This window comes from Parus major, chromosome 3 (genome assembly GCF_001522545.3).
Source record: "Parus major isolate Abel chromosome 3, Parus_major1.1, whole genome shotgun sequence".
Classification (NCBI taxonomy): domain Eukaryota; kingdom Metazoa; phylum Chordata; class Aves; order Passeriformes; family Paridae; genus Parus; species Parus major.
The window spans coordinates 18,314,908-18,342,367 of NC_031770.1; the positions used below are offsets into that span (position 1 = coordinate 18,314,908).

General features: G+C 38.1%; 1 protein-coding gene across 6 annotated transcripts in view; it reads left to right on the top strand.

The window, feature by feature from the left end:
- The first annotated feature begins 345 nt into the window (after positions 1 to 345).
- The window catches only part of EPRS1 (glutamyl-prolyl-tRNA synthetase 1), a 38,002-nt gene continuing 10,887 nt past the window's right edge, over positions 346 to 27,460 (top strand). Inside the window, exons 1-24 of one of the 6 annotated variants that reach the window (XM_015620744.2) lie at positions 346 to 452; positions 2,752 to 2,836; positions 7,314 to 7,413; positions 9,146 to 9,302; positions 10,460 to 10,599; positions 11,223 to 11,323; positions 12,628 to 12,754; positions 12,954 to 13,146; positions 13,519 to 13,690; positions 14,197 to 14,430; positions 15,455 to 15,539; positions 15,888 to 15,947; positions 16,233 to 16,253; positions 18,366 to 18,476; positions 19,990 to 20,126; positions 20,826 to 21,033; positions 21,516 to 21,628; positions 22,254 to 22,371; positions 22,473 to 22,844; positions 23,681 to 23,911; positions 24,585 to 24,833; positions 25,409 to 25,639; positions 25,989 to 26,254; positions 27,252 to 27,303. In XM_015620744.2, coding sequence (XP_015476230.1) covers positions 407 to 452; positions 2,752 to 2,836; positions 7,314 to 7,413; positions 9,146 to 9,302; positions 10,460 to 10,599; positions 11,223 to 11,323; positions 12,628 to 12,754; positions 12,954 to 13,146; positions 13,519 to 13,690; positions 14,197 to 14,430; positions 15,455 to 15,539; positions 15,888 to 15,947; positions 16,233 to 16,253; positions 18,366 to 18,476; positions 19,990 to 20,126; positions 20,826 to 21,033; positions 21,516 to 21,628; positions 22,254 to 22,371; positions 22,473 to 22,844; positions 23,681 to 23,911; positions 24,585 to 24,833; positions 25,409 to 25,639; positions 25,989 to 26,254; positions 27,252 to 27,303 — 3,609 coding nt within the window. In that variant the 5' untranslated portion in view covers positions 346 to 406. The remainder of the gene's footprint in view (positions 453 to 2,751; positions 2,837 to 7,313; positions 7,414 to 9,145; positions 9,303 to 10,459; positions 10,600 to 11,222; positions 11,324 to 12,627; positions 12,755 to 12,953; positions 13,147 to 13,518; positions 13,691 to 14,196; positions 14,431 to 15,454; positions 15,540 to 15,887; positions 15,948 to 16,232; positions 16,254 to 18,365; positions 18,477 to 19,989; positions 20,127 to 20,825; positions 21,034 to 21,515; positions 21,629 to 22,253; positions 22,372 to 22,472; positions 22,845 to 23,680; positions 23,912 to 24,584; positions 24,834 to 25,408; positions 25,640 to 25,988; positions 26,255 to 27,251; positions 27,304 to 27,460) is intronic. The other 5 variants (XM_015620746.2, XM_015620745.2, XM_015620748.1 and 2 more) reach the window with 5 other exon arrangements.

Sequence of the window (27,460 nt, forward strand, 5' to 3'; positions counted from 1 at the left end):
GCAGGCAGTGCCCCCAAAGCCCGGGGCCAGGCTCAGCCGGAGGAGCCGTGAGAAGGGAAGCACCGGTGCCCGGTTTGCTGAGGGGCAGGGCAGCCCTCAGCCAGCACCCGGCCCTCATCCCGGCCGGCTCCCCAGGGCTCCACCGGCGTGGCCGGGACGGCCCCGCCGCCTCCTCCGGGCAGCTCTGGGCGGCGGCAGCGGCACTGAGCGGCGGCGAAGAGACCCACCGAGCACCCTCACCTCCCGCTCCGCCGCCTCTTCGGCTTCTCCCGCGGAAGTGACGAACGCTTCCCCCGCCCCGGGGCGGGTCCTGCCGGGCCGCCCGGGCCGCGCCGGCCCCTGCCGAGCTGGCAGCGCCCCGCGCCCCGCCCCGCTGCCTCCCTCGGTTCCGGCGCTGGCGGCGGGAATGGCGGCGCTGAGCCTCACCGTGGACGCGGGCAGTCCTCCGCTCGGTAAGTGCGGGCCGGGCCTGGCCCCGCGCCGCCCCGCTCCCTCTCTGCCGGCGGGGTTCTGTGCCCTCCCTGCCTCTCTCCCTCCAGCCCTCCTGCCCGTGTTGCATCATGCGGCTCCGGCCGTGCCCGCGTGCGGGGCCGGGCGAGGCAGCACCGGGGCCCGTGCCCGTCCTTCCCGTTCCTGCCGTCCTTCCCGTTCCTGCCGCCCTTCCCATCCCTGCCGCCCTTCCCGGGGCCGTGTGCCCGCTGCGGGGCCCTCTGGGCAGCTGCTGGGGCCGTGGCGGAGCGGCCGGCGCTGGGCATAACTCGGGCTGCAGGGACTCGGGCACGGGTGCAGCCTCGGGTGACTTGGCACGCTGAGGCTGAGTGTTCAAGGCAGCCCTAGTTCACACTGCCTGTTCGTGAGCTCTGCCGCTGTGTTGCTATCTTTCATTTTCAGTTCTAATCTGCTGCTAAAATTCCTCTCTGGGGGGATCTGGCTCGAAGTTGCGATGTGAAATCTTGCTTTCTCAGTTGCTCGCTGCCCTTCGATGTTATTTTGCTTTTAGAAATGTGAGAACCTCCTTCACTGCACTTTCACCCATCTGGAACCAATCTTTTGTATGCGTTCCATAGAATTTTTCTATTTCGTTATAGCTATTCAAAATAAATTTTCTTCCTATTTTTCATCGTACTTTATTGATTTCTTTTTCTCGCTGTTATTCCCGAATGCATTTCAGAGTTGAATACCACTTGTATGACTACTGATTCAAGGTATAAAAACATAAAAGTTTTAAGTAAAATTTCTCCTGATACTTGTTTATACTGACTTGCCAAAAAAAAAAATATGATGCAATATGAATCATGATTAACATCAGGTTTAGGGGCTTTGGAGGCTTATTTTCTTTGACAGCTGGTGAGTGGCACTGGAGGTTTATTTCAGGAGAGTGCATGATTGTGTTGGAAACATTGCATATTACAGAGATGAAACATTTATATCAAGGAGACAATTCCACTCGTCTTACTCATCCCTACTTCATACTCTTCATCATGTCTGCTGTGCAGTGGGAAAAGGCTAGTAGTTTTTAATGTCATCAGTATTAATTACATAGCTTGTTGCACGTAATACTTGTCATTTTCAAAGCATTTCCATGCATGTTATTAAAATACTTAAGTGTCTTACTAACGTATTGCATTAGGGATGTCATGCTGAATTTCACAGATGGATAGCTGAGGGATGAGAAGAAGAACCTTGACTTATTCTTAATTCCACAGAAGGGTTTTCAGCTGAGCAGAGGTGAGAGCTAGGGAATTCCTAGCTCCAGTGGTTTGTATTTAGGCCAGTGTATTAATAGCCTATAGTATCATCTGCCTCAGTAGCTGGAGCGTTGTCCTAGGGAAGATAAAGTGCACAGCACGCTATGGAGGCTGTAACAGGTTAGGTGCCTTTCCAGACCTAGAGTACAGTTCTTTGGCTGGTTTGCCTATGCAAAACCTTGCTGCCTTTGTACGTGCTTCTGAGCAAAGTTGAAGAACACAAGCTCCTCTGCTAATGCTCAGCAGGCTGACTCTGGAGCAGAGCCAGTGCAGAAACGCAGCCAAGTGAGCTCGGTGCTTTGTTTGAGCTGCTGTGTTGTGCTGTAGAGCCTTGAGATCAGAGCAGGTTTGCATCTAGCCTCTTTGAATGTGGGCAGAGCTGTCCTCCAGTCAATGGTGTAGCCTAAAAATTTCAATAATTCTTTTCTTTCTGGAGACCATTTTTCACTGTCACTGGTGAACAATTTTGAAAACCCAGTGTAAGCTTCCTGTGCTTTTACATGGATAAAGTTCCTTGGTTTTGAGTGGCTAATCTTTTCATAAACTTTACATCAGGTTAAAAATAGTTTCATCCTTGTTCAGAAAGTGCTGGTATATTCAGTAATTGATCTCCTTTGATGCATGTGTCAGGGCTGGGATGAAGTACATTAGTAATACTGTTCAATAATTAAGAGCTTTTTGATTACATTCTCCTCACATACTGGGGGACAGGACTAATTTCTACCATACCCTTAGGAAGCAAAAATGCATTACAGCTGACACTTGCTGAGCTGACTGCAGATCACTGTGTGCTGGACATTATCAACTTGAAGTTGTAAGGATTGCCAAGAATCTTGCATGTGAGACTGAACATTGATTTTTTGCTTCCCTGGGCTTTCTTACTTGAAGGAGCTGGTTCAATCACCTGGTCCTAGTGGATAGAAGATGTAACTGGTTGGTTGTAACTGTGGAAGGTGTCTCTCCTGGAAGGAAGTTCAGTATCTTTTTCTCTTGTTTTTTCAAGGAGCTCTGCTGACGCTGGAGCATGTGAAGAATGATGTTGAAATTTCAGTGCAAGAAGGCAAAGAAACCATCCTCTCTGTGTCTGAGTAAGTGACTTTGCATCTCTCCTTCTACCTTTGGGTCAGCAGTTTTAAAAATCACATGGTTGTAACATTGACAGTAACCTTTTGAGGTAGGAGGGAGAGAAAAAAAATACAGTTTTATTTATCACTGCATTACTGATGCCTCTGTAGCACAGGCAAAACATTTACAGTATATTCTGAACTAGATCTTTATGGAAAAAACTATTTATTTATGTGTACCTATGTGTACTCACTTATGCTATAGCAGTCACTTTAATGTTTAGGACTTTTTGTGGTGCCGTGGATCACCAACCATTGGTGATCACCAACCAGCAAGGCCTTTCTTTATTAGAGAGGTTTAATTTTTAAGATTCCTTGAGCTTGTACATGTGTGGTGGGCTGAAATTTGAATGTTTAGATGACATTATTTTAGGCTCCCTCCTGTGTGTGTATAAGCAAAGGCATGATGTTATCTCAGGATAGTGCTAATTAAATGTGCTGTGCTATCCAGTGTATCCATCTGCACACCGTAAAAAGAATATTGGAATTTTTTGTAGTAATCTATTGTCTGTCCTTCTAAAAATACTCTGCCGTTGGAATGGATAATTTCAAGTTTGGAGCATGAAGATGGTTTTTATAATCTGAGAAAGTTCAAATGCCTATCAGAAATGCAGGACTAACACTGTTAGTTTGGGAAGCTGCATTGTCGTCTTCGATTCCATATCAGTTAAGACATCTGGATATATCAAGAGGAGAGATCCTTCTGTCTGACATATCAGTGGAAATTCTGGCATTTAGTATCTACAGTAAGGAGCATATTTGTACACATGAGCATTGCAATTGTAACTTAAAGTATAGTAACACCATGATGAATTTGGAATTACTGATTATAACTGTAGTTTTTTTGAATTTTTTTTTTTTTTGAAGATCAGGGGAAGTCTATTGTTCACAGACTTGCTGACAAGCTCAATTTGTGAGCTAATTCAGTAGAAGATGCTATTAAAGTCACCAGTGCATCATAAACTGGAATACCTGCTAGTCTGTAGAATGGCTATAGAAGCAACATATTTCATCTTGCATTGCAGTTACTGACCTGCTCCTCATAAATTAACACCAACTGAGCATTTCCATGTCTTCTAACCTTAGGTAAAGGGTTTGTCACTATGTACATATATTTGCAGAAAATCAAAGCACAGGAAAATTCATAGTCTTCAGTTATGGATGTTCTACTGGTTGCAAACATTGCTTTCTGCTTAAAATGTTAGACCTGAACTCAGGAGTTCTTGCATAATTTGATATTGCATGTTGTCTTTTGCTTTGCCTGGTGATGGCATTGAGTTTTTGGTTTTGAATTAAAACAAGGGAAATGTGACATGTTGTATTGGGATTTAATTGGTACAGCTTTAATAATCTTCAGTGCGTTTTGCACATGTGGGATACAGCTTATATAACAGAAAGTTAATTGAATATTTTTTAGTTGCAGGAGAAAGTATTCCCCTTAAGTAGCCTTAGCCAGATTTAGTTTTTGTTGTACTTTGACAGTTTAGGCAGTGTATGGATGTATATATTAAAATATATTAATATACTCCTGTGATTGTGTGTGAACACACATGGAAACAATCTTGGAATATTTTAAATGTATATAGTTGGCTTTGAAATAATATTTATTTCATTAAATAATTTAATGTTACCATGCCTTCTTCCTACTATGTTGCAAAACCACCACTCATTTTGGTTGTAATACAGCTTGTCAGAACTGCTGAGCAAGCACTCTTCTCCTGCACTTTGGCCCCAGGTAGATAGTATCTAGAATCATGGTCCCATCAGATGGAAATTTTTGTGTTAGTGTCCTCTCATCCCTGGCATTGGCTTATGTTCAAGAAGTTATTCCAGACCTCAGTATTGCATTAATTTTCCCTTGCTTTGTTGTACAATCATTTAAAAAATTGATTCTCTGTCTTAAAGTCTGTTAAAAGTATATCTGCAATGTGAGAGGCATCAGCTGAACTCGTATCTCAACTAATGCTTTTGGTAAATGGATTTCATGGCATCAGTTCTGCTGAAGCATCTTGTATTGGCATGATGTGAAAATCACTTGGGATGTCTCAGATTTAGATTTTTTTTTTTTTTTTTTGAAATGCATTAGTTCTAATGACTTCAGTTGAATAGGAAAGAACATTTTATTTATGATTCTTCTAGGTTCTGTTTTGAAGCTCAGTTAAAATCTGGTGACAAAATTTTCAGCTAACTAGCTGAAACTGAGCTGTCAGCTAGCTATCTGAAAGGTTTATCGCTCATTTGAGATGATGAATTTCATTTTAGAGGTTATTTTTGAAGCCTTAGCTTCAAAACTTCACACAGTAATAGCTCCTAAGCAAACCACTCTGCCAAGTGCTGATGGCATATGGAGAGTTTTGGTGTACCTGTGTCTTGTCAGAAAACAACCTGCAGTACAACTGGCATTTTGTGTGGTGAGCACATGCACATTTCAGAGTACTTATTCCTCCTAGGCAGATCAATCCAACCATTCTGCAAAGCTTTTTACAAATCAATTAAATATAGATTTATTATGATTGGAAATAATTTTCATTTTGGGGCTTTTTTTGTATTTTGTATTTGCTGCTTTTTTTTTGTCCCTTTTTCCCATCTTGTCTTCTTGAGTATTTGCCCTGGTGTTTAATTATGTGTCATTTAATTTCACTTTTAATAGCCACTTTTTGCCTGTAACATTGCATTGTCTCTCTTGATTCTTCCTTCCTTAGCTCTGGAGTTAGCAAGCACTGACTGCAAAGAGCCTTTTATAACTTCTCCAAAGAGCTCAATTAGTGATGTTTGGGTGGGAGTATTTTGCTTTTCCTGAAGAAAATAACAACTTTTAAAGCCTGAAGTAAGATAGTACTCAGAGTAACATTTTCCAATTTTCCCCAGCATTTGCTTGAGTAATCAAGGGGTATTTGTTTTGGTATGAACTAGTGAAAACAATAAAAGTGCATTTCACAGATTTTTCAATTTAAAATGTATTGTATATGTTTTGATTTTTTCTCTCAGTTTAAAATAGCTTCCTTAAAACCTGATAGTGGAAAATTAGAATAGAATTCTACTTTGTGTAATTCAAACACCCTACTGTGACTTTTGATTTTAGTTATATTTTATGGATCTTCTATATATATACTGGACCTTAGATGCTTGGAAAGCAAGCAAAATTAAGAACCAGCTAACAAAAAAACTCCTCCCAGTGAACTATATTCCTTAGGTTTTACTGCAATTAAGCTAATGAGACTGGCTGGTCCATTTGTTCTAAAAATGGGACACATTCTAATTGTTGATATATCAAGTGCATTCCGTATAATTTTCAGATCTTTTGTTGATGTTTGCAAGGCTTGAGGGCTATCAGAATTCTTTTAATTTTATAGAGGACACAGTAGGTAAAAAAAGAAATAGAGAACAATGACAGGACAGAAGTGGAGCCTTGGTTGGACAAGTTGGAGTGTAGCATTCAGTCCATTAAAGTGAATAAATGATAAAAAGAGCACTTACAGGGACTCTTTTTGTTGATATCAATGCTTGATTTAGAAGCATTTGGAGCTCTGTTTTTGCAATCTGCATCTATGTGGGACTGCAGAGTAGGAAGACTATTACCTGGAGAACTGATGCTTCTGATGCACGTTCCTTCCAAAGCTCTTTGGTAAATATTAGTTTATCTTAGATGAACTGGAAGTGAGATTTCTGACAGTGTGCAGCTTTTTTTGATACTGTATATACTGTAGAAAAAGGACACAAAAACAAAAAGAAATACTCCCTTTGGAGAGCCTTTCTTCTGCATTTCTATTGAGAACTTTCATAAGCGGAATGGGGACAACAAATTCAAATTAGTGTTATGTGGAGAAGACTGGGTGAAAAAACAAATACAGGCAGGCAAGTTTGTTCACTGGGGATGGTCTCTGTGAAGTGTGAATTGAATAAAGTGACTAACAAATGAATAGGATTTTTCCCCTGATGCTAGCCCTTAAAACTGTGGTGAAGACCTCTCAATTCTTCTGTTGATTCACTGGGAATCCTCTTCAAAGTCATCCTTCTTTTATGAAAAGAAAACAAATATTGATTAGCTCCTTATAATCTGGAAAATCTGTAGCTTGGGTTATACTTATGAATTCTGTCAGAAGTAGAGAGAGTTTTAGTGTTTGAAAGAATAATCAGAGTCTTATTTTCTTATTTTCAGCCTAAACAAAATTCTTTAACATTTAGAAGCTTATTATTCCATCTGGTGATAGAAAAGCGAGGACTTATTTATTCTTGTGCTAGTTGTTGGGGTTTTTTGTTTGTTTTGTTTTTGGTTTGTTGGGGTATTTTTTTCCCTCTGGTGACATAGTATCTGTTGGTTCACCCGGAATCTATTTTGTGTTTGCTTTGCACATGTGTCAACTATGTGTGTGCAATTAAAGTCGAACTGACTGGAGGTAGTAATTTACTATACCTTTGTCTTGCCTCTTTCTGTTTTTAGGCAAGTTTCATTTACCGATGTGAATACAATAGCTCGGTACCTGGCTCGAGTTGCTGCCTCTGCTGGGTTGTATGGCTCAAATCTGTTGGAACACACTGAGGTGAGGAATCACAGAATCATAAAATGGATTGGGTGGGAAGGGACCTTATAAAGATCATCTATTTCCCATGGGTAGGAATACTTTCCACTAGACAAGGTTGCGCAAAGCCCCATCCACCTTGGCCTTGAATCACATTCTTGTCTCTTGGTTTGTTTTTTTTCTTTTCCCTTTTTCTCTTTTGGCCTGTTCTAAGTTTGGGGTGGGGAGGGGGTTTGGGTTTTTTTTTTACCTTGTGCCTATTGTTCTGCATTTTACTGTTAGACTGAGGTTCCAGCTCTGTGTGATGCTGAGGGTTTTGTTTTGCTAAGCTTCCTCCTTCATATAAAGAAGACTAAGAAGTCTGAGCTTTGAAAGGGTTGCCCTTGTCCACCCCTGCAGCAGCAACTCATAAGCTGGTGCCTCACTAATATAAAATAATTCAGGTTGGAAGGTGATACACCTGGGATTTTCCCTCCTCGCTTTCCTCAGCTCTGTTGCCATCAGCTGCTATCTTGTAACAATTCAGTATAACACTAAGGAATACTGTGTGGCATTGAAATCCTGCAGTAGTTTTTCCTGTATTTTATAGGCAAAAGCCTGACCCTGGTTTCTTCCTGGGTCTAGGCCAGAGTAATCAATCATATGATGAATTTTAAATTGATAACTGAAACTAGCAGACAAATTGAAATTTATTTCCTCTGAGATCTGGGGAGGGACTGAAGGACTTGATTCAGGTCTTTTCTTCTTGAAGCCAGTGGTTATCACTCTTCAATCACTCTACAACCCTCATAGCTGGTCTCAAGGGAAGTGTTGGCTTAGTACTTTACCTGTGAGGCATTAAAAAGCTGTAAGTTATCTTGTGGCTATCTAAAAATTTCTGTCCAAATTCCTTGTTTTTAAGTTAAGCCCAGACCTCAGCAAACACACTTTCAAGGCTGGTATTTCTGGTACAATACTTCTTTTCTCTCCTGCTTCTTTCAGAAATAGTACTGTACTTGGAGAAGCACAGGGACAGCTGCATTTGTGGTGCACATATTTTGGCGTGCAACTGCAAATGACTGAACTGAATTCTGCAGTAGTTGTAATTACATCTGTGCCTGCCACGTTGGCTTGAATGTTGGAAGGATTCCCACTGCAGTCAGCAGAACACTTACACATGGAATAGGACCAGAGGAGTAGAAGAGACACTTAGTCTCTCGCAGGGTTGAAGGATTCTGTTAATAGACAGGGCTACATTATTAACCAGCCTAATTCTTAACATTTTTTTTGGTATGTTTATGTGCCAAGTTGCAGGAAGAGACTTTTGCAGGAGAGGGGAATAGGACTTGTGAAGGGCAGCGGTTTGATTTCTTCAAATCTAAAAGGAGATGAGGAAGAAAAGATAGGGACTGAGGGGAAAATGGCATACTAACCAGTATCAGCCCCAGGAAGAGTATGTGATAAGTATCTAAGAATTGCTTATTATTTTACCAATGGGAATAACTTCATTAAAGTTGGTGTTTTCTGCAGTTTGAGTTCTTGCTGAAGGAAGAAATTAAATTTCATCATTTAGTGTAGTTCTGGGTGAATTTTTCAGAATGATTTATTTTAAATATTCCTTCAAGATATATTTCGATCTGATATATTTAATTCTAATGTTCCTGTTAATATTTTCTGTTCAGCTAATAGATCGATTGTGTATTATTCAGTTATTTAACAAGTTTTATTCTCATTCCTTTAGTAACTTTAACTGTCTTTTGTCCCTTCAAACAAGATTGATCATTGGCTGGAGTTTAGTGCTACGAAGTTATCCACTGCCAGCCAGTTCCCTTCAGCCATCCAAGAACTCAACCACTGCCTGTCTCTAAGGACCTACTTGGTTGGAAACTCTCTGAGTCTTGCAGACTTGTGTGTCTGGGCTGTACTAAAAGGTATTGGTTTATGTCTCTATTGGTTTATTTCTCTATTTCATTGGCTTGCAACCAGTATACAACAGGAAGCCCCGGTTTTTCTTTTTTGTGGATGCTAGTAGTGACTCCTAGCTGTATGACAGACTGAGTACTGTCATGCGCACTGCTGTGACCTGTGCATCACTTGTGATGGCAACAGTATAACTTAGGAAATCCTAGGTTTGTTTTTTTTTTTTAAATTGTTGCATTTGGAAATTTATGAGCTTTAATCCCTAGGTGGAGTTTTTTTCTGACTTCTTTTGTATTAATAATTGTAAGAACATCTTTTATTACATGCTACCTCAGTATGAAAATGTGCAATGTAATATTATATGCACAGATCTTTCTGTGACATTATCTTAGCAGAGGAAATTTCTTCAGTGTTTATTTTGAATTACTAAAAGAGGTAGATGTTACTCTGCAAAATACCCTTTAGAAGTTAAAGAAGATTTGATGATCTGTTTTTATGGATTTGGTTTTTATTTTCTCCTAGCTCTATATCTAAAAGTGATATGTGGCAATCTACCATTCAGTATAATCCAATTCTACTTGAAAGAATTTCATAAGCATGAATTAAGATTAAAAGCTAGCAGTTTTTGGTATTTTTTCAAAGTTGTTGCTCTTAAGAGCAATCTGAAGGGAGTGTCCTTTTTTGGTTGTTTTTTTCTCCTTTTCTCCATCGGAATCCTTCTAGTGGAGTTGAGTTCCTTGGAAATTAGATTGTGGGAATACACCCCCTCAGAAATAAAGGGGGATATTGAAACAAGTTTCACTTAAGATAAATCTCAGAAAACATAAAATGTAAACACAATAAAAGGATATCCTATATTTCTGTCTTGAAATAAAGTTGCTACTAATTTTGAGGTGGATGATACCAGAAAATATGTATGTTGACTGTTCCCCCTTACCTTCTGCCTTGATAAATCCAAGAAGGAATGCAGTATGTTTTGGGTTTGAAGGGAATTTGTTTATTAAATTTGCTTTTGAATGGCTTGTGTCCCCATGAATAAATCTCTTTAGAAGAGAGAGTAGATTTTTAAAATAAACTTTTCTTAGTCTTAAAAAGCTGCCGTTGATAATTTTATTTTTATAATTTAATAGTTTCTTAAGTTTTTAAAACTTCTTTTTTTTTCTAACAGGTAATAGCTCTTGGCAAGAGCAGCTAGAACAAAACAAAGCTCCTGTGCATGCAAAGCGATGGTACAGCTTCCTTGGGGTACAACGTGCTTTCCAGTCAGTGGGAGCCAAGTGGGCTGCCGGTACACCAAAAGTTAAAATGGTAAGATTTACTCAGATCTTCTGGAGAGAGTAGGTTTTTTCTGAGAATACACTGCAAGGATTTTTTTTTTTTTTAATTAGAGAGTTAAAAACTAAAAGTAAGAAGTTGTACAGTGAACTAAACTTTTGTAAACTCTTGTTTACAGCTAAAGCTGTTGCTTTCAAGTTTACAGAGGCATGAGTTGTTTCATGGACATATGGCACCTCTTTTAATCAGCACTGCGCTTTAGATATATTGTTTCCTTTTTCTAAAGAGAGTTTGAGATCCTGATAGACCTGCAAAGATTGCTCTATTCAGTTTACTGAATTTATTAATCATGTTTGGGTTAAGAACAGTAAGATACAAAACCTTAACTAGAAATTATTTTCTTCTGTGGAATAAATTAGACAACTTGGTGGGACTTTTCAGTCTTGGACCAGAATTGAAGACAAAATAACTTAAAACTTTAGAATTAATCTTGATTTGGAGTGCCTTGAGTAATATGAAAGTTGTGAAAAGATGAATTTGGGGTCCAGTATGGCAGCTTGTAGGTTTGAAAGGAGACTTTGATACAACAGTTATTATCCAGAGTTTTAGATCAGATTTTACAGCTCATACAATCTGTAATTATGTCTCTTTTCAAGGCAACAGAAAAAGAAAAGAAAGCGGATGTTGGGAAGTTTGTTGAACTTCCTGGCGCAGAGATGGGAAAGGTCATTGTGAGGTTTCCTCCTGAAGCAAGTGGGTAAGAAACATGAATACTTTGAGAAAGATTATATTTGTGTTTTGTCTTAAAAAAAAAAAAAAGAGTGCTTTGATGAGGATGTTGATCAGCTTATGAGACAAGGCTGTTGAACCAAATGAGTGTTTAAAGTTTTGTCTCCACTAGAGCTGTTTGTTCATTTCTCCTCTGTATTTCATTGCACTGTTGCCTGAACTTGGAATAGGGAGTTCACTTGTGAGGTGATGTTGTTACTGCTCAGCAGTGGGATGAGAAGCAGGAGGATGGATTTGCATGGATAATGGATGTTGTGTGCCATGCCAGGGGCTATAGTGTGGACATGCAGTCCTTATGAATTGGGTCAAGGGACTTGGTGCTTCCCAAGGAAGCTTAGGTTTGACAAAGAAAAGATGTATGGCATAGCCTTCCTTGGGGAAGCCTGACACCAGATGTATGATGGAGGCTCGAGGGTCCAGATTGTGTGGAGTACCAAGGCACAAACTCCTTAAAGACCACACAGAGGAGATGTGATGAGGCAGTATAATGAACACAATTTTCACCCTGCTTTTCATTTTCTGGTGGCTTTTTTGAATTGCCTGATGACCTATAAAATATCCATGATTGCATTTGTTCATTAAACTGGCTGTTCAGCATCACAGGACTTCTGTAGTTGTTTTTTTACTCTATTGGTCCAATATAAACTGTTACTCAAATATTGTAAATAATGTATTATGTACATGTATGTCTCTGGCATAGATTCTCAACTTACTTTAGTAGTTTTTAGTGTCTTAATCCTGGTGTTTTAAAACACCATTCTTCAGGGACATGTTACACTCTTTTTGTAAGAGAATTTAATTCTGTGGATTTGGGGATTTATATTTAGTTTAAAATGTCAGTACCTTTATAGCTTATATTAAAAAATACACAGCAATCAGTATATTCCACTCTTGTAAATGTGGTAGGTTCAGATTATCTGGTAGCAGCTACTGGATATCATCAACAGTTGGTTTAAGTTAGTCTGTAAAAATGGAGATAATTGCAGTCTAATCATTATATTCATAGCAACACTCTAATTTACAGATTTAGATATTTTTAACAGTTAACTTCTAAATTTGTAGTAGAAGAAACATAATCAAATTTAATAAACATATAGTATTTCAACGAATATAGGTTTTATATATAGTATTATATATACAGTATTTCAAACAAAATAGGTTTGTTTGTTTGTTACACTTAGGTATTGCTTTCCATTCTTTCTCCTTCCCTCACAAATAAGTCTAGCTGAAGTAGTTCTGGTGTATATATTTATTTTTTAATTTCCTTTTTAGATATTTGCATATTGGTCATGCCAAAGCTGCCCTGCTAAATCAGCACTACCAAGTTAACTTCAAAGGAAAACTTATTATGAGATTTGATGACACAAATCCAGAAAAAGAGAAAGAGGACTTTGAAAAGGTATGATAAGATAGCAGAGTGATTATAGGCTGTGAAGGAATGGTAAGTGCATGCCTCTCTTTTCTTTCATGCCTATTCTTATGGCTTAACCTTCCTGGACAATGGAGCATTAAAGACACCACATCTGACGTGAAGAGGATAAAGATGTAAGAAAACTACGTTTCCTGAATATTAGAGTGTACGTTTTCACACTTTGCAGGTTATTCTTGAAGACGTTGCCATGCTGCACATCAAACCAGATCAATTTACATATACCTCAGATCACTTTGAAACAATAATGAAATATGCTGAGAAGCTTATTCAAGAAGGGAAGGCGTATGTGGATGATACTCCTGCGGAACAAATGAAAGCAGAGCGTGAGCAAAGAGTGGAATCTAAGCACAGAAATAACTGTAAGATGTTATAAGCTTTTGTCTTGCTTTCTTTTTGATTTGGCATCAAAACTTGATTTTTGTCAATGAATATGAGTGAGATTACTAAATTCCATCTGTTCAAGGTCCTTATAGGGACTTGAAAGTGTTTAATGCTTTTTTCTACAAGGTTCGATGGATTAAGTATACATTTAGACCAGGGCAGGGAACTTGTGTAGGTATGAATTCGTCACCATTCATTACCACTTAAAAAATTCAAAATGTAAAATGTGTGAAAATGAATTCCAGTGTCAAGAGGGGAGTGACACTGGTTTTTCTTACTGCAGTAATAAAACATGATTCTGTATCAGCTTCGTAACACCTTAGAAAATGGTTTATCTTTATTGTTCTTAGGTGTTAATAAGAATCTACAAATGTGGGAAGAAATGAAAAAGGGAACGGAATATGGACAAACTTGTTGTCTACGAGCAAAAATAGATATGAATAGTAATAATGGATGTATGAGGGATCCAACTCTTTATCGTTGTAAAAACCAGCCTCATCCTCGGACTGGAAGTACCTACAAGTATGTCCACTTTCTTCTTGTGTGGCCTGTAGCTTTTCCTCTTTTCAGGGCTTTCACAATTCCTTGATAAATTTCTTCTAGTACTTGGAACCTGCTAGCATTTTTCAAGATTATGTAATGAGTCTCTTGACTTTCTGAAACTTGTGCAAATGGCTTTTAAAACCTGTGATATGGCCATCATGGTCAAAAGTGAATATTATTTCAGTTTTGGTCCTTATATGTGTTTGAAAAAACATTAGCAGTGTAGGGTTGTTTTTTTAGACTTGAATATTAAGGCTGTGATCAGTTAATTTCTTGAAGGTTTTCTTTGTCTTAAAAATATGTTGCCCTCTGGAGCTTTATACAATTTGTTGTGCATGTTTTATTTCAGTTTTGATCTGAAAGTTTTCAGGATCATAAGTTATAAATATTTATAATAGATGAATATAAACTTCTCTGAGTTTAAATGTTTAGGTGGGAGAAAAGTGTTTTGTTCTGCCCTGCTAATTAAAGATCTTTTTTGTCAGGGTTTATCCCACGTATGACTTTGCCTGCCCCATTGTTGATAGTATTGAAGGTGTCACACATGCACTGAGAACAACTGAATACCATGACAGAGATGAACAGTTCTATTGGATCATTGAGGCTCTGGGCATAAGGAAACCTTATATATGGGAGTATAGCAGGCTAAACCTCAACAACACTGTGCTCTCCAAGAGAAAACTCACATGGTTTGTCAACGAAGGCCTTGTGGATGGATGGTATGTTCCATGGCTGTAGGTCAGCACTGTTCCCTAAGATCCTCATAGCTGGCACATTTTTTGTTTCGGGACAGTTTGAATGAATATTTAAGCAATATTAAAGAATATAGATTAATTAATTAATTGTACTGGCTTCTGCATGTACAATTTGTCTTTTTCCTGCTCTACAGTAGCTGTGTACATACATGTTAATGTCCTGTAATAAACTTGAGGCAGCTTATTTTTGGACTTTGGCTCTTGCTGTGGGTGGCATTTACACATTTTCCGCTCTTGAGTCATGGGTTGTTGTCATTGGAGTCATTCCTAAACAGTGCCAGAAGAGGGCCTGGATTGAAGTATTATTTCTGGTCCTGTCCATCTAGTCAAATCCATCCCACTTCTCTCCCACCTGCCCTCTCCCTCCTTCTTTCTGTTAATTTTTTTCAGATAATTTGATTTCTGCAGACAGTGTTTGGTGGACTAGTTGTCAATTGAGTTGGAAGCTTAAATTCCTAGTTTATGCATGGAGCCACTTGGCTAGGGGCAAATTTATTCTTTCCTGCTCTGCCTGTTTTTTTTCCCTAGAGGTGTAGCTGGTCTTATGATGACTTTCCCTTCCCTAAGCCTCCTGTTAGGTCCTCAGCAGGGTTTGATTCGTATTCCAAACTCAAGTGTTACATTGCAGATTAGGCCTTTCTTCCATAAAAGAAAAAAAAAATCATAGAATTCTATCGCTTATATCAAAAGGTAGCATTGTCACTTCTTTCCAGTAACATTTTCTGGGGGCCCTTAGAAAGGACATAATGGATAGAGACATAATTTTTGCCTTTCTAGTTTTGGAGGGACCTAACCTTCACTAAACATTTTGTATGGATAAGAGCTCAGATTTCTCTGTTAGATGTTCTCACCTAGCTGTGAGTTCACCAGGTAAAAATACACTGAGTCTGTGCCTTTCATGTGTACCAGTATTAGTAAAGTTCTTGATCTGTGTAGGATTTGGAAAATTTAGTGTATATGACACTAATGGAATACCTTTTTCCACTAGGGATGACCCAAGATTTCCCACTGTGCGTGGTGTCCTGAGAAGAGGCATGACAGTTGAAGGGCTAAAACAGTTCATTGCTGCTCAGGTGGGTGTTTTCTTCTGATTCTCTGAATTTCCCTCGATAAGTTTCACAAGTTTTTGTGAAGCTTCAGTTAATGTACTTGTCACTGGGAAGTTTCTTCTTTTGAAGCTTTGCTACTTGGAGGTGTATTGCTTCAACAATGGTAGCACCTGTGAGTAGGTATTGGCAAAATGGACTTGCAGGTTTCTTACTTGAAAAGCATTTATTTTGCAAGCTCAAAAACTGTTTTTGATAAAAGCAAACCATAGAGGGTTTTCAGTTTAAAGAACTTCGTTTGAAATTAGTCTAAGAGCTAGAATATTTATATTAATGTGGTGTTGCTTCAGGCTTTCTTTTTTTCCACCCCCCCAGGGCTCCTCTCGATCTGTTGTGAATATGGAGTGGGATAAAATCTGGTCCTTTAACAAAAAGGTATGTGCTTACTGGGATTTGATGCTACTCCTGATATCCTCTTTCTAGGATATGTAGAGAATCCAGCGTTCATTGGAGTGCTTATCACAACAAGTAGCAGTTGCAGTATGCTGCATCATTTGGCACACTCAGGAAAATGGAATGTCCCCCCCTTCTAACCTGAAGAAGCACTAATCCTATTGATTCTCCTATACCAGTACTTACTTGCCTTCCTTAGTAGGAAAAGATAATGGTATTTGCTGTAAGCCTGATCTGAAAACTGCATTTCATTTTTCTGCTTTCAAGCTGCGAGCTATCTGTAAGAAGGTATTACTTAATGCTTTTTACCTTAGCATATAGCTTACAGTGCTGTAAGCATAAGCTATCATTTTGCAGCTTCATAGCACAGTCACACTTGCTTGTATAACAGGAGCTCTACAAACCCACTGAAAATGCATTATTCCTAGTTTTCAAAGGCTGCCCACCTCTGGTTTGGCTGATTTGTCAACATAAACACAAATTTTCCCCAATTTGGTTCATGTTGGCCGCGTTTCCTTTCTGTGGCAAAAGGATGAACGCACTGCGTGCTCTGCCTGGGGAGATCAAGCCAGCACTGCTGGAGTTTCTGACTGAATGGCAAATCAGGAATATTGCATCTTGACATGATGAGTTGCTTTTTGGCAGCGGATGCTTGGACACTATAATAAGGCGATTTATTTTCATAAGGATTGCATATTTTGTGTGATTGTGGAAACACCTGTTATTTTGCATTGGGATTCCTGCTTGGTTTTGCTTAGATAGTACCCAGATTTGTTCATTTAAATAGTTTTTGCTTGTCTGGCATGTGTTTTGTATTTCTTCATGTATTTTGCATTTGATTTGCTACATACATGTAGGTTTATGAATTGGTTCTTTCTGTTGCTGCATAAACATATTTATGACTAACAGCTGGTTTGAGGGGAAGAATCCACAACAGGCTGTCAAGGCTCATTTTTTAAAATTGTCTTTTAAACTGAATTTCTTAGACTTCTGACTCAGCTCCTTGTACAGCACCAAATTTATTAGCCAATTTTGTTTATGTGTGGCTGTGCAGATTGTAAGCTATCTGCAATATGAGCAAAACCGATTGGCTGCTTACAGGTAGTTCTGAGCTCAAAGACTTTATCAGTGTTACAACTCATATTTTACACATGATCCTGTAACTTTTAGCACCTGATGAGGGATTGTGAGTTTTAATGAATAAAATAAAGAGCCTATAACACTATAACAACACTATAAAATCTGGTCATTTAATTAACGAAATTATGATATTAAATCATATAATACCCCTACATTTTGAGATACATACACAAGTCTTTTTTCAAAGTGTATGTCTAACATTTAGGAGTCTGACTTCAGTGGCTACTAACTTTCAGAACTGTGTCTTCTTAAAAGTATATCATCATATCACTTTATTAGCTATTGTCAAGCAATTAGAAGCTAAATTCTTTTCTCAAAAATACAGAGACATATATAGGTGTGTAGCTTTTCACTTGAGCAGGAACAAACCCAGGAGAACAAAAGTCACTCTATATTAATAAAAGCAGGTGTTTTCCTTTGTGTTAGTTTCCACTTAACCTGGTAGGTCTTGGATATTCCTTTTGGCCTTAGATGACTGCTTTACTTGGAATATGTATTTAAGTGTCTCTTGAACAGTTTGACAAACCAGTATTTCAAGTATAAAAAATGCTATGAAAAACTACAGTAGCTTAGTTTCATAATAGGCAATAAAAATACAGGAAGACATCCTAGTGATGTTTTTTTAGATTAGAGAATTTTTTTTTTAAATTAGAGAACTTTTTCTTGCCAAACTCATGTTGTAGAAATCCTAATGAAGTCAATGTTATGGTATTGCCTTATTATAGTATCTAATGTGTCTGTAGTAAAATTGCAGACTTACTGGTGCCTCTTCTACAGCCACTTCTGTCACTGATTCTGCTGGAGAACTGGCCTGGAAAATAAGATCAGGTCTTGTGCTGCTGGAAAAAGAACAAATTCCACTTTAAAATTATTGCTCTAAATTTAGTTAACTAGAGAAAAAGCGGTTCAGATGTAATAGCCTATGTGCACAGTAAAACTGTATCAGAGCACATTTTTGTGTCTTCCCTACAAGGCATTGGGTCATAATTTAGTTACTTCTGCTGTCAGTAGTACCCAATTCACTTTTTACTCAGAGTATTTTAGTACAGATTGGAAATTGTAAAGTATTACCACTATTTTCTCTATCCTGTAGCTTTGGATGAAAGTGACATTAAAGCAAACTTTGAAAAAATGCAGTAACATAAAGAATACCAGTTAATATTCCTTTTTTTTTTTTTTTGGTGGTTATTGTTTTGTAAAAGCATCTTATTTGTCTGTCAGTGGCATATATTCATGATTCACCTCATTTATTTTCTGTAGGTTATAGACCCAGTAGCACCTCGGTACACTGCTTTACTGAAAGATGCAGTGGTCCCAGTAAATATTCCTGAAGCTCAAGAGGAGATGAAAGAAGTGGCTAAACATCCAAAGGTTTTTGCTTTACTCTCTTAATATTCTTGTACTGCAGCTCAGTAAGGTTGGGAAGTACCTTGGCATGAAACAGTCAAGAAGGAAAGTTCTGCTTTTAGCTTACACAAGATAGCATGAGATCTATCCAAGGGGGTACTTTTTTTTTGCCTCAGAATTGTCAAAAACTGTGCGACTACTGAACATGTTTGTTTTTTTAAGAGGGAACTGTTTTTTTAAATATATAGAGTGCATATAAAATGTTCCCTAAAAGGCCTCTTTGCAATTGTTCAGAAGAGGTGAGGCATTACAAGCCTGGAGTCCTGCTCAAGCTGGTTTTCCTATTGTTTGATGCTAACTTTGACAGAGAAGTTAAATATTAAATTTTATTCAAGCTTTATGGCTATAATACAGTAGACACTCTATCCATTAACAGTGAGGTGTTTTTTTAAGTGGTTTATAAAATCAGGTTTTATGTGGAGAGGTAACCTCAACCCTAATAGTAACCTGTTGATTCTGTCAATCTCTGGATTTTTAATATACCTTTTAAATTTGTACAGCAAACAGTTCTTATCAAAAGCTAAGAACTTGCTGATTTGATACTTTTAGTACCCAGTAAACAGAGCAATATCCCTTAAAGGGGAGTGTTTTACTGATACGACTCTTTTCTTGGTTTTACAATTAACAAAGATGCTTTCCTTTGAGTATGATGTCGAAAATTGTTCTTAAACTTCACAGAAAGCGTCCCTTAATTACACTTATACACACTTCACTGACAAATAAGTGAATATTGCTGAGACTTTGCTTCATTTCTTTGTTTTGATTTTGTTGCTCTGAGTGTTTCTGTAGCTGTTTCTTGTAACGGAGAGGTGGAAATCCCCTGGCTGAGGATGAGTAAACAGGTTTTGAGCAGATGCAAGTGAGAATTGTGACTCTTCAAGGCTCAAAAAGTCTGAAATTGGGTCAGATACAAGCCAGCATATTAAAACATTGGTAGTACCAGTAAATACTGCCACCAATATTTAATGAAATAAATACTGACCCAAAGAAACAAATTGAAATCTCCTGACCAGCTGAAAAAGTCTGAACTCGCAGCTGTCAGCCTTTTTTAGAAAATAAAAGTTTATCTCAATTTTTGAGATTCTTTAAAGCTGAGTATTTTTTAAGTGATGTAGTTCTGGTTTCCATCTTTATATATCTATGTAGCTGAAAGAAGCTCCATATATATTTCCACAACAGTTTTATAAAAAAGCAAAAGTGAGAGTTCTGAAATTAGTTTTGAAGAGAATTAGCATAGTAAAATGTAAACTTGAGAAAAACTTCATGTTTACCTGTGGGATCTTAAAGATGTATGGACCTTAAGGAAATGGGATATGCTGTCAGTGGATTTTTTGAGTGTACTGTTAGCGGAATATGGGCAACACCTGTGAACAAGAAGCTAGAGAGAGATGAGGAAAAATTGTAGCTTTGCATTTCTGTGCATTGTCCATCTTCTGTCTTCATCTGTTGTCTTTGAAATGTAAACCATTATTCACAGAATGCTGATGTTGGGTTGAAGCCTGTGTGGTACAGCTCCAGAGTCCTCATCGAGGGCGCAGATGCAGAGACCCTGTCGGAGGGAGAGGTGGTTACCTTCATAAATTGGGGCAATATCATCATAACCAAATTAAACAGGTAACCTTTTTAGTGGCAGATGAGATAAAATTTTGCTTTTCAGCTTTTTGTTGCTTTTTCTTTTAACAGGAAGCTTGTAACTGTAAAGAATTGATGGTTGGCCATATATGTAATTTCTATGATTCTTTATTTATTAATCTGCTTTGAAATATGCCATGGAACTGCATCTTAGCATAGAGTATATTTTACTGTATATTCAGGTTTGAAATCATTACTCAGTCCTGATACTGCATGTCTCTCTCATCCAATGCTCTCCATGTTTTTTTGGTAATATTGCCACTGTAAAACAGCTTTTTCAAACAGAAAAAAATCACCTGGAATTTTAACAGGTTTCACCCCATAAAAAATACTGCTTTTGCATACTGAGAAACTAAACCTGTCACGGTTTCAGTTGCACAGCTGTTGAGGTGGGGAAGGAGACCATTTAATGTCATCATGATATCTTTGAAGTGGTTGTGTTGAGGTAGTGCCAGAATGGGGTGATCTCTGATATTGAACATAAATATACAAATATTTTTTCCTCATGCTTTTTATTTAAGACAACAAAATTAATGGAGAACTTCAATGAGAGTGAATGCACTCTTTTGTTTTCTAGGATTCATAATTCAAAAATGAACTCTGAACATTTCATTGTTCTTGTGGTATTGAATCAGAAATGATCATTTAGGCTATACCATTATAATTTCTGTTTTCCTGTAGAAGTTCAAGTGGAAAAATTGTGTCCATCAATGCCAAGTTGAACTTAGATAATAAGGACTTCAAAAAAACTACTAAGATCACTTGGTTGGCAGAAACTCCACGTGCACCCCTCATCCCAACTGTCTGTGTTAATTATGAGCATCTGATCACTAAGCCAGTTCTAGGTAAAGATGAAGACTTCAAGCAATATATTAACCGAAACAGCAAGGTGAGTTACATTTTTGTCCCCTTTAATTTCACAAAACTTAGTATTGCTTGGTTTGGTTTGAGGTTTTATTTTTTTTTTGTTTTGTTTTGGTTTTTTGTTTTTTTTTTAATATTCACTGTTTCTAGTTGCTCTTTTTAAAATTTAATTGTTTTTTCGTCAAACAGATAAATTGTGCTGGTGTACCTAGCTTCCATATTTCCATGTAACCTGTCATAGTCTCAAAATTAAAATATTAGTCTTGTTTATTGTCAGTTGTTTTCAGGCTTTTACATGTCTGAGACCAATAGTTTAAGATTTTGTCTTGATACATTCTTATGGTATGGCATCTTCTTTCTCGTACTTGTTCTGCTGGTGCTGGAATTAAGTAACATTCTGACACTTTGAAAAGGAGAAAATCACCACTATCCTTCTACATCTGTGCTCTATTTCTTACTGTTCCTTTGCTCTGTTAGACATGGGATGATTTCTTTTAACACTTACAGCAAGAAGAACTGATGCTGGGTGATCCGTGCCTTAAGGAGTTAAAAAAAGGAGACATCATACAACTTCAGAGGAGAGGATTCTTTATTTGTGATCAGCCCTATGAGCCAGTGAGGTAAGTTACCCAAGAATGGCCTAAACAGACTTCACAGAATTTGCTCTAGCTTGCTGTGTTTTAGTGTTTTCACACACACACATTGGCACAAATAATGTCATCTGCAAATATTTTCCCCCTTACCATGATCTTTCTGAGGAATATCTCTGTGGACTGGCATGGCTTTTATTTTGCATGTTTCCTGCCTTTTCAAACTGTCTTAAGCCAAGTATATGGCACTTGAAGTGCACTCCAGCTAACCTGGACTTGGTAGTGGGGCCATGGTTTCATTGTGACTTGAAGTATAGAAATTAAGGAGCAGTGCTACAGAATAAAACAGGCATTTTTCCAATTAGGGTGTGCACATACTACTTATTTGTAACGCTTCTTTAGCAAGCTAACAAAACATCTATGTACAATTTAACATAAACATATAAATATTATAAAAAAAGTAAAACTTGCATGTAAAAGGAATAATTTCAGATCCCCAATTATGTAAAAATAGGTAATTTCAGCTGTGTACAAAGATGAACCTGCAGTTGTGTGAGAGCATCTTTTAGGAAGAGTAGCTTGTTTGTTTCAATATATGTTTGATATTTATCTTGTATTTCCTTTACTGTTGTGTTTTCTATAAATCTTTTTATAGTCCTTACAGCTGCAAAGATGCCCCATGCATTTTGATTTACATCCCTGATGGACACACTAAAGAAATGCCAACATCTGGGTCAAAAGAGAAGACCAAAGCTGAAACTGCAAAGAAAGAGGTAAACTGGTGGTTAGGGAAGTACCATAAAATGTATGCATCTATTTCTGTACCAAGATTACATGTTGAATACTTGGCTTTTTTTTTAAATTTTATTTTAAGGCTAGTTCAGCTGTAAAAGGAAAATCTGCTCCAGTTGTTGGTCATGCCTCTACTCCAGCCTGTACTGTATCTGAAGGTCACCTGACCATCTACAACAAGGTGGCTGCACAGGGTGATGTAGTTCGTGACTTGAAGGCTAAGAAGGCAGCAAAGGAAGATATTGATAAAGCTGTGAAACAACTGCTGGCCTTGAAAGCAGAATACAAAGAGAAGACAGGCCAGGAGTATAAGCCAGGAAATCCTCCAGTATCTGGAACTGCACAGTCATCAAAGCTTGAGACCTCTGGTACCCTGGACAGTAAAGCTCTGTATGATAAAGTAGCAGCACAAGGAGAAGTGGTCCGAAAACTGAAAGCTGAGAAAGCATCTAAGGTGATAATTAAAATAATCCTTTGGTTTTGTGTGGGTTTGCATAGCCCATTGTTCTCTGTGGAGGTGAATGAGTGCTTATGGATGCAGGGTTTTTATAATGCTCATCATTTGGACTGGGTTCTGTTCTGTCAAAACTTGTGTTTTCCAATACTTCTTTAGTTAGATTTGTATGACCAAGTTTGTATTGGTGAATTCCTGTATTTCTTAGGCTGATTCTCTGAAACATGAACAGAATTAACCCAACAGCAAGAGTTGATTAAGTATCCAAATCAAGTCGAGATTAAAATGCCCTGGCAATTTTTTCATTTGTTTAACAAATTATGGTCTAATTATGTGACTTCATAGGCTTGAATTGCTGCTATTTAGACCTTAAAACCAGAAAGGAAAGATCCAAAAGCCACAGATGTTTCTGAGACTTCTTCCTCTCTGTAACTCTACACAGCAAACATAGCTATTAGCTGTGTTATTTCCTTTCTTTCTAATGCAGAACGAGAGGCAAAATAACATAGTTTTCCTGGTGGTTAAATAATGTTGATAGTAATAGTGTCTTGATGGCATCATAAAATCAAAATAAATGGGAAGATCTAAATTAATTTATTATTATAATTTTACTTAGGATAGTTAGGGTTGTATATCCCTTAAGAGGAGTTACTTTCTTAAAATAGGAAAGTAGGAGAGAAAACTTCTCTGAATAACTCTTCTAAGTACTTAGGAAAATTGAATAGGTGCACATCGACTGTGGGTCTTTTTATGAAAGTATTCATGGTACTCTTGAGAGTCTTATGTCTCTATATCTTTGTTCCTCCCTCTTTCTGTCCCTTCCTTTCTTCTTTCAGGATGAGATAGGTGCTGCTGTGGAAGTCCTTTTATCCCTAAAGGCAGAATATAAGCGACAGACAGGCCAGGAGTACAAGCCTGGAAGCCCACCTGTGGTCTTTGTCCCTCCTCAGTGTTCTCCTGTTGCCACTCCTCCATCCCCATGTCCAGTAGACAGCAAGGCTCTGTACAGCAAAGTAGCTCAACAAGGAGAAGTGGTCCGCAAGCTCAAATCGGAGAGAGCTTCAAAGGTGTTCTACCTGTGGATACCTCTGAGTGGAATGGTTGTCTTCAGTTTAGGCTAAAACCCAATGGCAGCTTTTGTGAAATTTGAGCAGCCTAACATGAGCAAGTTCCATGAAGTGCTTTCCCAGATTCTCTTGAGCTGATGATAGGCTGACTGCATGAGTTCTGTGTTAGTGCATGGAAAATAAATAAGTTCTTTTTTCAGTCATACAAGATAAGCAAAGCAGAGTATAGGCAGTAACTTGAAAGAAGAGCTTTAACTTGGAGCCAGGTTGGCAGTCATGAATTTGGGAGTTACCTGATCATAACCAAAGAGCCATTATTTATTCAGAGTCTATGTATTTGCTGCTATTCTCCAGCATGCAACTCATGGGCTGCTATTACTGGAGGGGGCTAAGCCCACCTAAATGGGAGGCTTTTATGGCACAGAAATCAGCCCTTACCTATACTACCTGATTTGGTCCTTTGCTGTACAACTTGTAGATATTCTGGCTAAAAAGTTTTACCACGTAACTCAATAATAATAACAACTTACACTAACAGGATAGCTCTAGAAGTTTTATTACAACAGGTGTGTAAGTGTCATTCTAGTAAAACTTGTGTTATCTCAGCTATTGTGTTACACCTCTGTTATTTCTACCCTTATCTGCAATGGCTGTTTTTTCTCTCTTGCTTCAGGAACAAATAGATGAGGCTGTGAAAATTCTTTTAAGCCTAAAAGCAGAATATAAACAAAAGACAGGTCAAGAGTACAAGCCTGGAAATCCACCCTCAATCCCTCCTTGTCTATCTTCTACTGCACTTCCATCTCCTGTCTGCTGTAGCAACTTGGCAAGCTGTGGCTTAGTGGATGGCAAAGCACTTTATCATACTGTAGCTGAGCAAGGGGAAGTGGTACGCAGACTCAAGGCAGAGAAAGCTTCCAAGGTACAATAGACATTAGAGTGAGCAATTGTAAATCTGACCACATTTTGCCACTGGGGGAAAATCTTTTACCAAGTAGTGATCAAACTCCCCTATGTCCAGGTCATGCATGCTCTGATAATGCCAAACAAAACCATTCTGGTGCTGGATACTTTCTTGACTCAGATATATGAAGTTAAACTTAACCTCTCATATCTAGGTGAATAGGCATGAGCATGACAGATGTCGACCTTGCAGAAGTGTTTAATGTATTTTACTATCTCTTGCTCTATTTGGGGCAAGTGACTGTGTAAGTATCTAGTATGCTGCAGCAATAGCAAGACTTTTTCAAAACTAGACAGATTCAGTGATGGTTGTGGAAAAGAACACAAGACATGCCTGCAGCTTTTTAGGTTCTTCTGGGTTGTTTTTTTTCTGCCTGTATTTCTACCTTGCAAAATTGGTTTTGTGTTGGGTTGTTTTCTTGGGGGCTTTTTGTTGGTTGGTTAGGTTGGTTTTGTAGCCTGATAATCAATGCTTTTGGCCAGTTCTCTCTTTAATTCTCACCAGTAAATCTTTGCTATTTGTCCTCCACACAGGATCAAATAGATGAAGCAGTAAAACTCCTCCTTTCTTTAAAAGCTGGCTACAAGGAGAAGACTGGGCAGGAGTACAAGCCAGGACACCCACCAGCAGCTCAGGGGGCTTTGCCTCAGGCATCAAACACAGAACCCAGCGGTCCAGACACTCCTGAAGCTAAAGCCCTCTTTAGCAAAGTTGCTCTTCAAGGAGATGAAGTTAGGAAATTAAAAGCAGAAAAAGCAGACAAGGTAATTACATATACACTGTAGTGTAAAAATGTAATATATGTATTTAAATGTAAAAATCTCTTTGAAATTCAATGTGATTATGGAAATTAAAAATGTCCCTATAGAATAGGCAGCATTTGAATTCTGAGATCTGAAACATACTTTTAAAATTAGATGTACTGTCAGATATGGTCCTTTAAAATGTCAGCACATTAAAGTTAAATACTGGCTTATGCAGATTTTTCTGTCAGCAGTCTGTGAATGTCCATAATGCCATATAGATATATTTTTTTTTATAGAGCCACATTATTCCAGTGATTTCTCTATACATTTACTTTTTTTTTTTTTTTCCCTCTTTGTGTTCTTCAAGGAAAAGATAGATGTGGCTGTTAAAGAACTTCTTCAGTTGAAGGCCCAGTATAAGTCTGTTTCAGGAGTTGAATATAAACCAGTGTCTGATAGTGGTGTAGATGACAAAGACAAAAAGAAGAAAGAGAAGGAGAACAAGTCTGAAAAGCAGAATAAGCAACAGAAGCAAAATGATGGCCCCAAAAAAGAACCCTTCCAAGGACAGAGTGGTAATGAGCGCTCCTCAAATGGATCAGGAGAGGGCCAAGGCCCTAAGAAACAAACCAGGTAAAGATGCAATCTTTAATCTTATTGTATAGAAATGTCAACTGTCTACCTCTGTTCAGATTTAGAGTATGATACGTGTCCCATTTCACTTGAAAGTGTGGACATTTGCAAAATAACCGTGTTGACTTTCATATTCAGGATTGAGCCAAAAGCAAGTTACCAGAGTTTTAGTGTCAGTTGTACTTCATCATCCTGTATTATTACTGTCACTGAGAAATTTTTGCTTATTATTTGCTTCTGCAAATCTGCTGCTGTGTCTTGCTGAAAGTTTAGAGTTTTTTTTACAGCCTGTATTATGCAGCACTATGTATTTCCTGTTTCATATACATAAATCATATATTAGAGACAGAGATATGTTTATTTTGTATAGAAATACTGCCAGAAAAAATGTATTTCCTACACGTTTAAAACTTCTCTGTTTGTAGAGGTAAAACCTTTGCTTTTGGGTTCTGTCATTTGAGTTTGGTATGTTTAACCTTCTTTAGAATCTTGTCATTTTATTGGTTATCTTTATTTTAAGGTAGGGTCAGTTTTCTGTCTCCAACAATGTGACTGACATTCACATGAATGGTGAATTCGAGTTGCTTGTCTTTCCTGAAATTGAAGCTACTGGCTAGGTAGGAAATGTTTAAAATAAGGAGTAAAATGGCCTACACACAGGTCTGGTTAATCTTAGGTTCTTACTGGACTGGTTACTGGTTGGGTTTTTTAATATGTTGTTGTGAGGCTCTTCCATACAGCCATAATGAGAATTAGAAGGGTTCAAACCATACTAAAAAATTGGAGCTGTTCTTATCAAATATTCTTGTTAAGGTAAGGAAATACTAACAACTCCCACCAGCCAAGACTTAGACTTTTGATGGAAAACAAACACATTCTCTTCCACCTTATTATGTCATGCCTCCTGCCCCAAAATAAAAGAGAAGAAAAGGGTTAGGATAAGTTTCTTTGCTAAATGCTGAACAGCACGAATCTGTGTTTTCTTGTCATACCATAGGCTGGGTCTAGAAGCTAAAAGAGAGGAAAATCTGTCAGAGTGGTTCTCTCAGGTAAGTGCACATCAGTTTGATTTAATTGTTTCATTCTGTTATAAATCAGTGTCTGTTTGGGATTTACATTTTTTGTTTGAGTCTTTTTTTGTTGATACAAAGCAAAGCATTGGCTCTTTTTATGTCTTATGTTGTTATCATAGTCTTAAATAGAAGT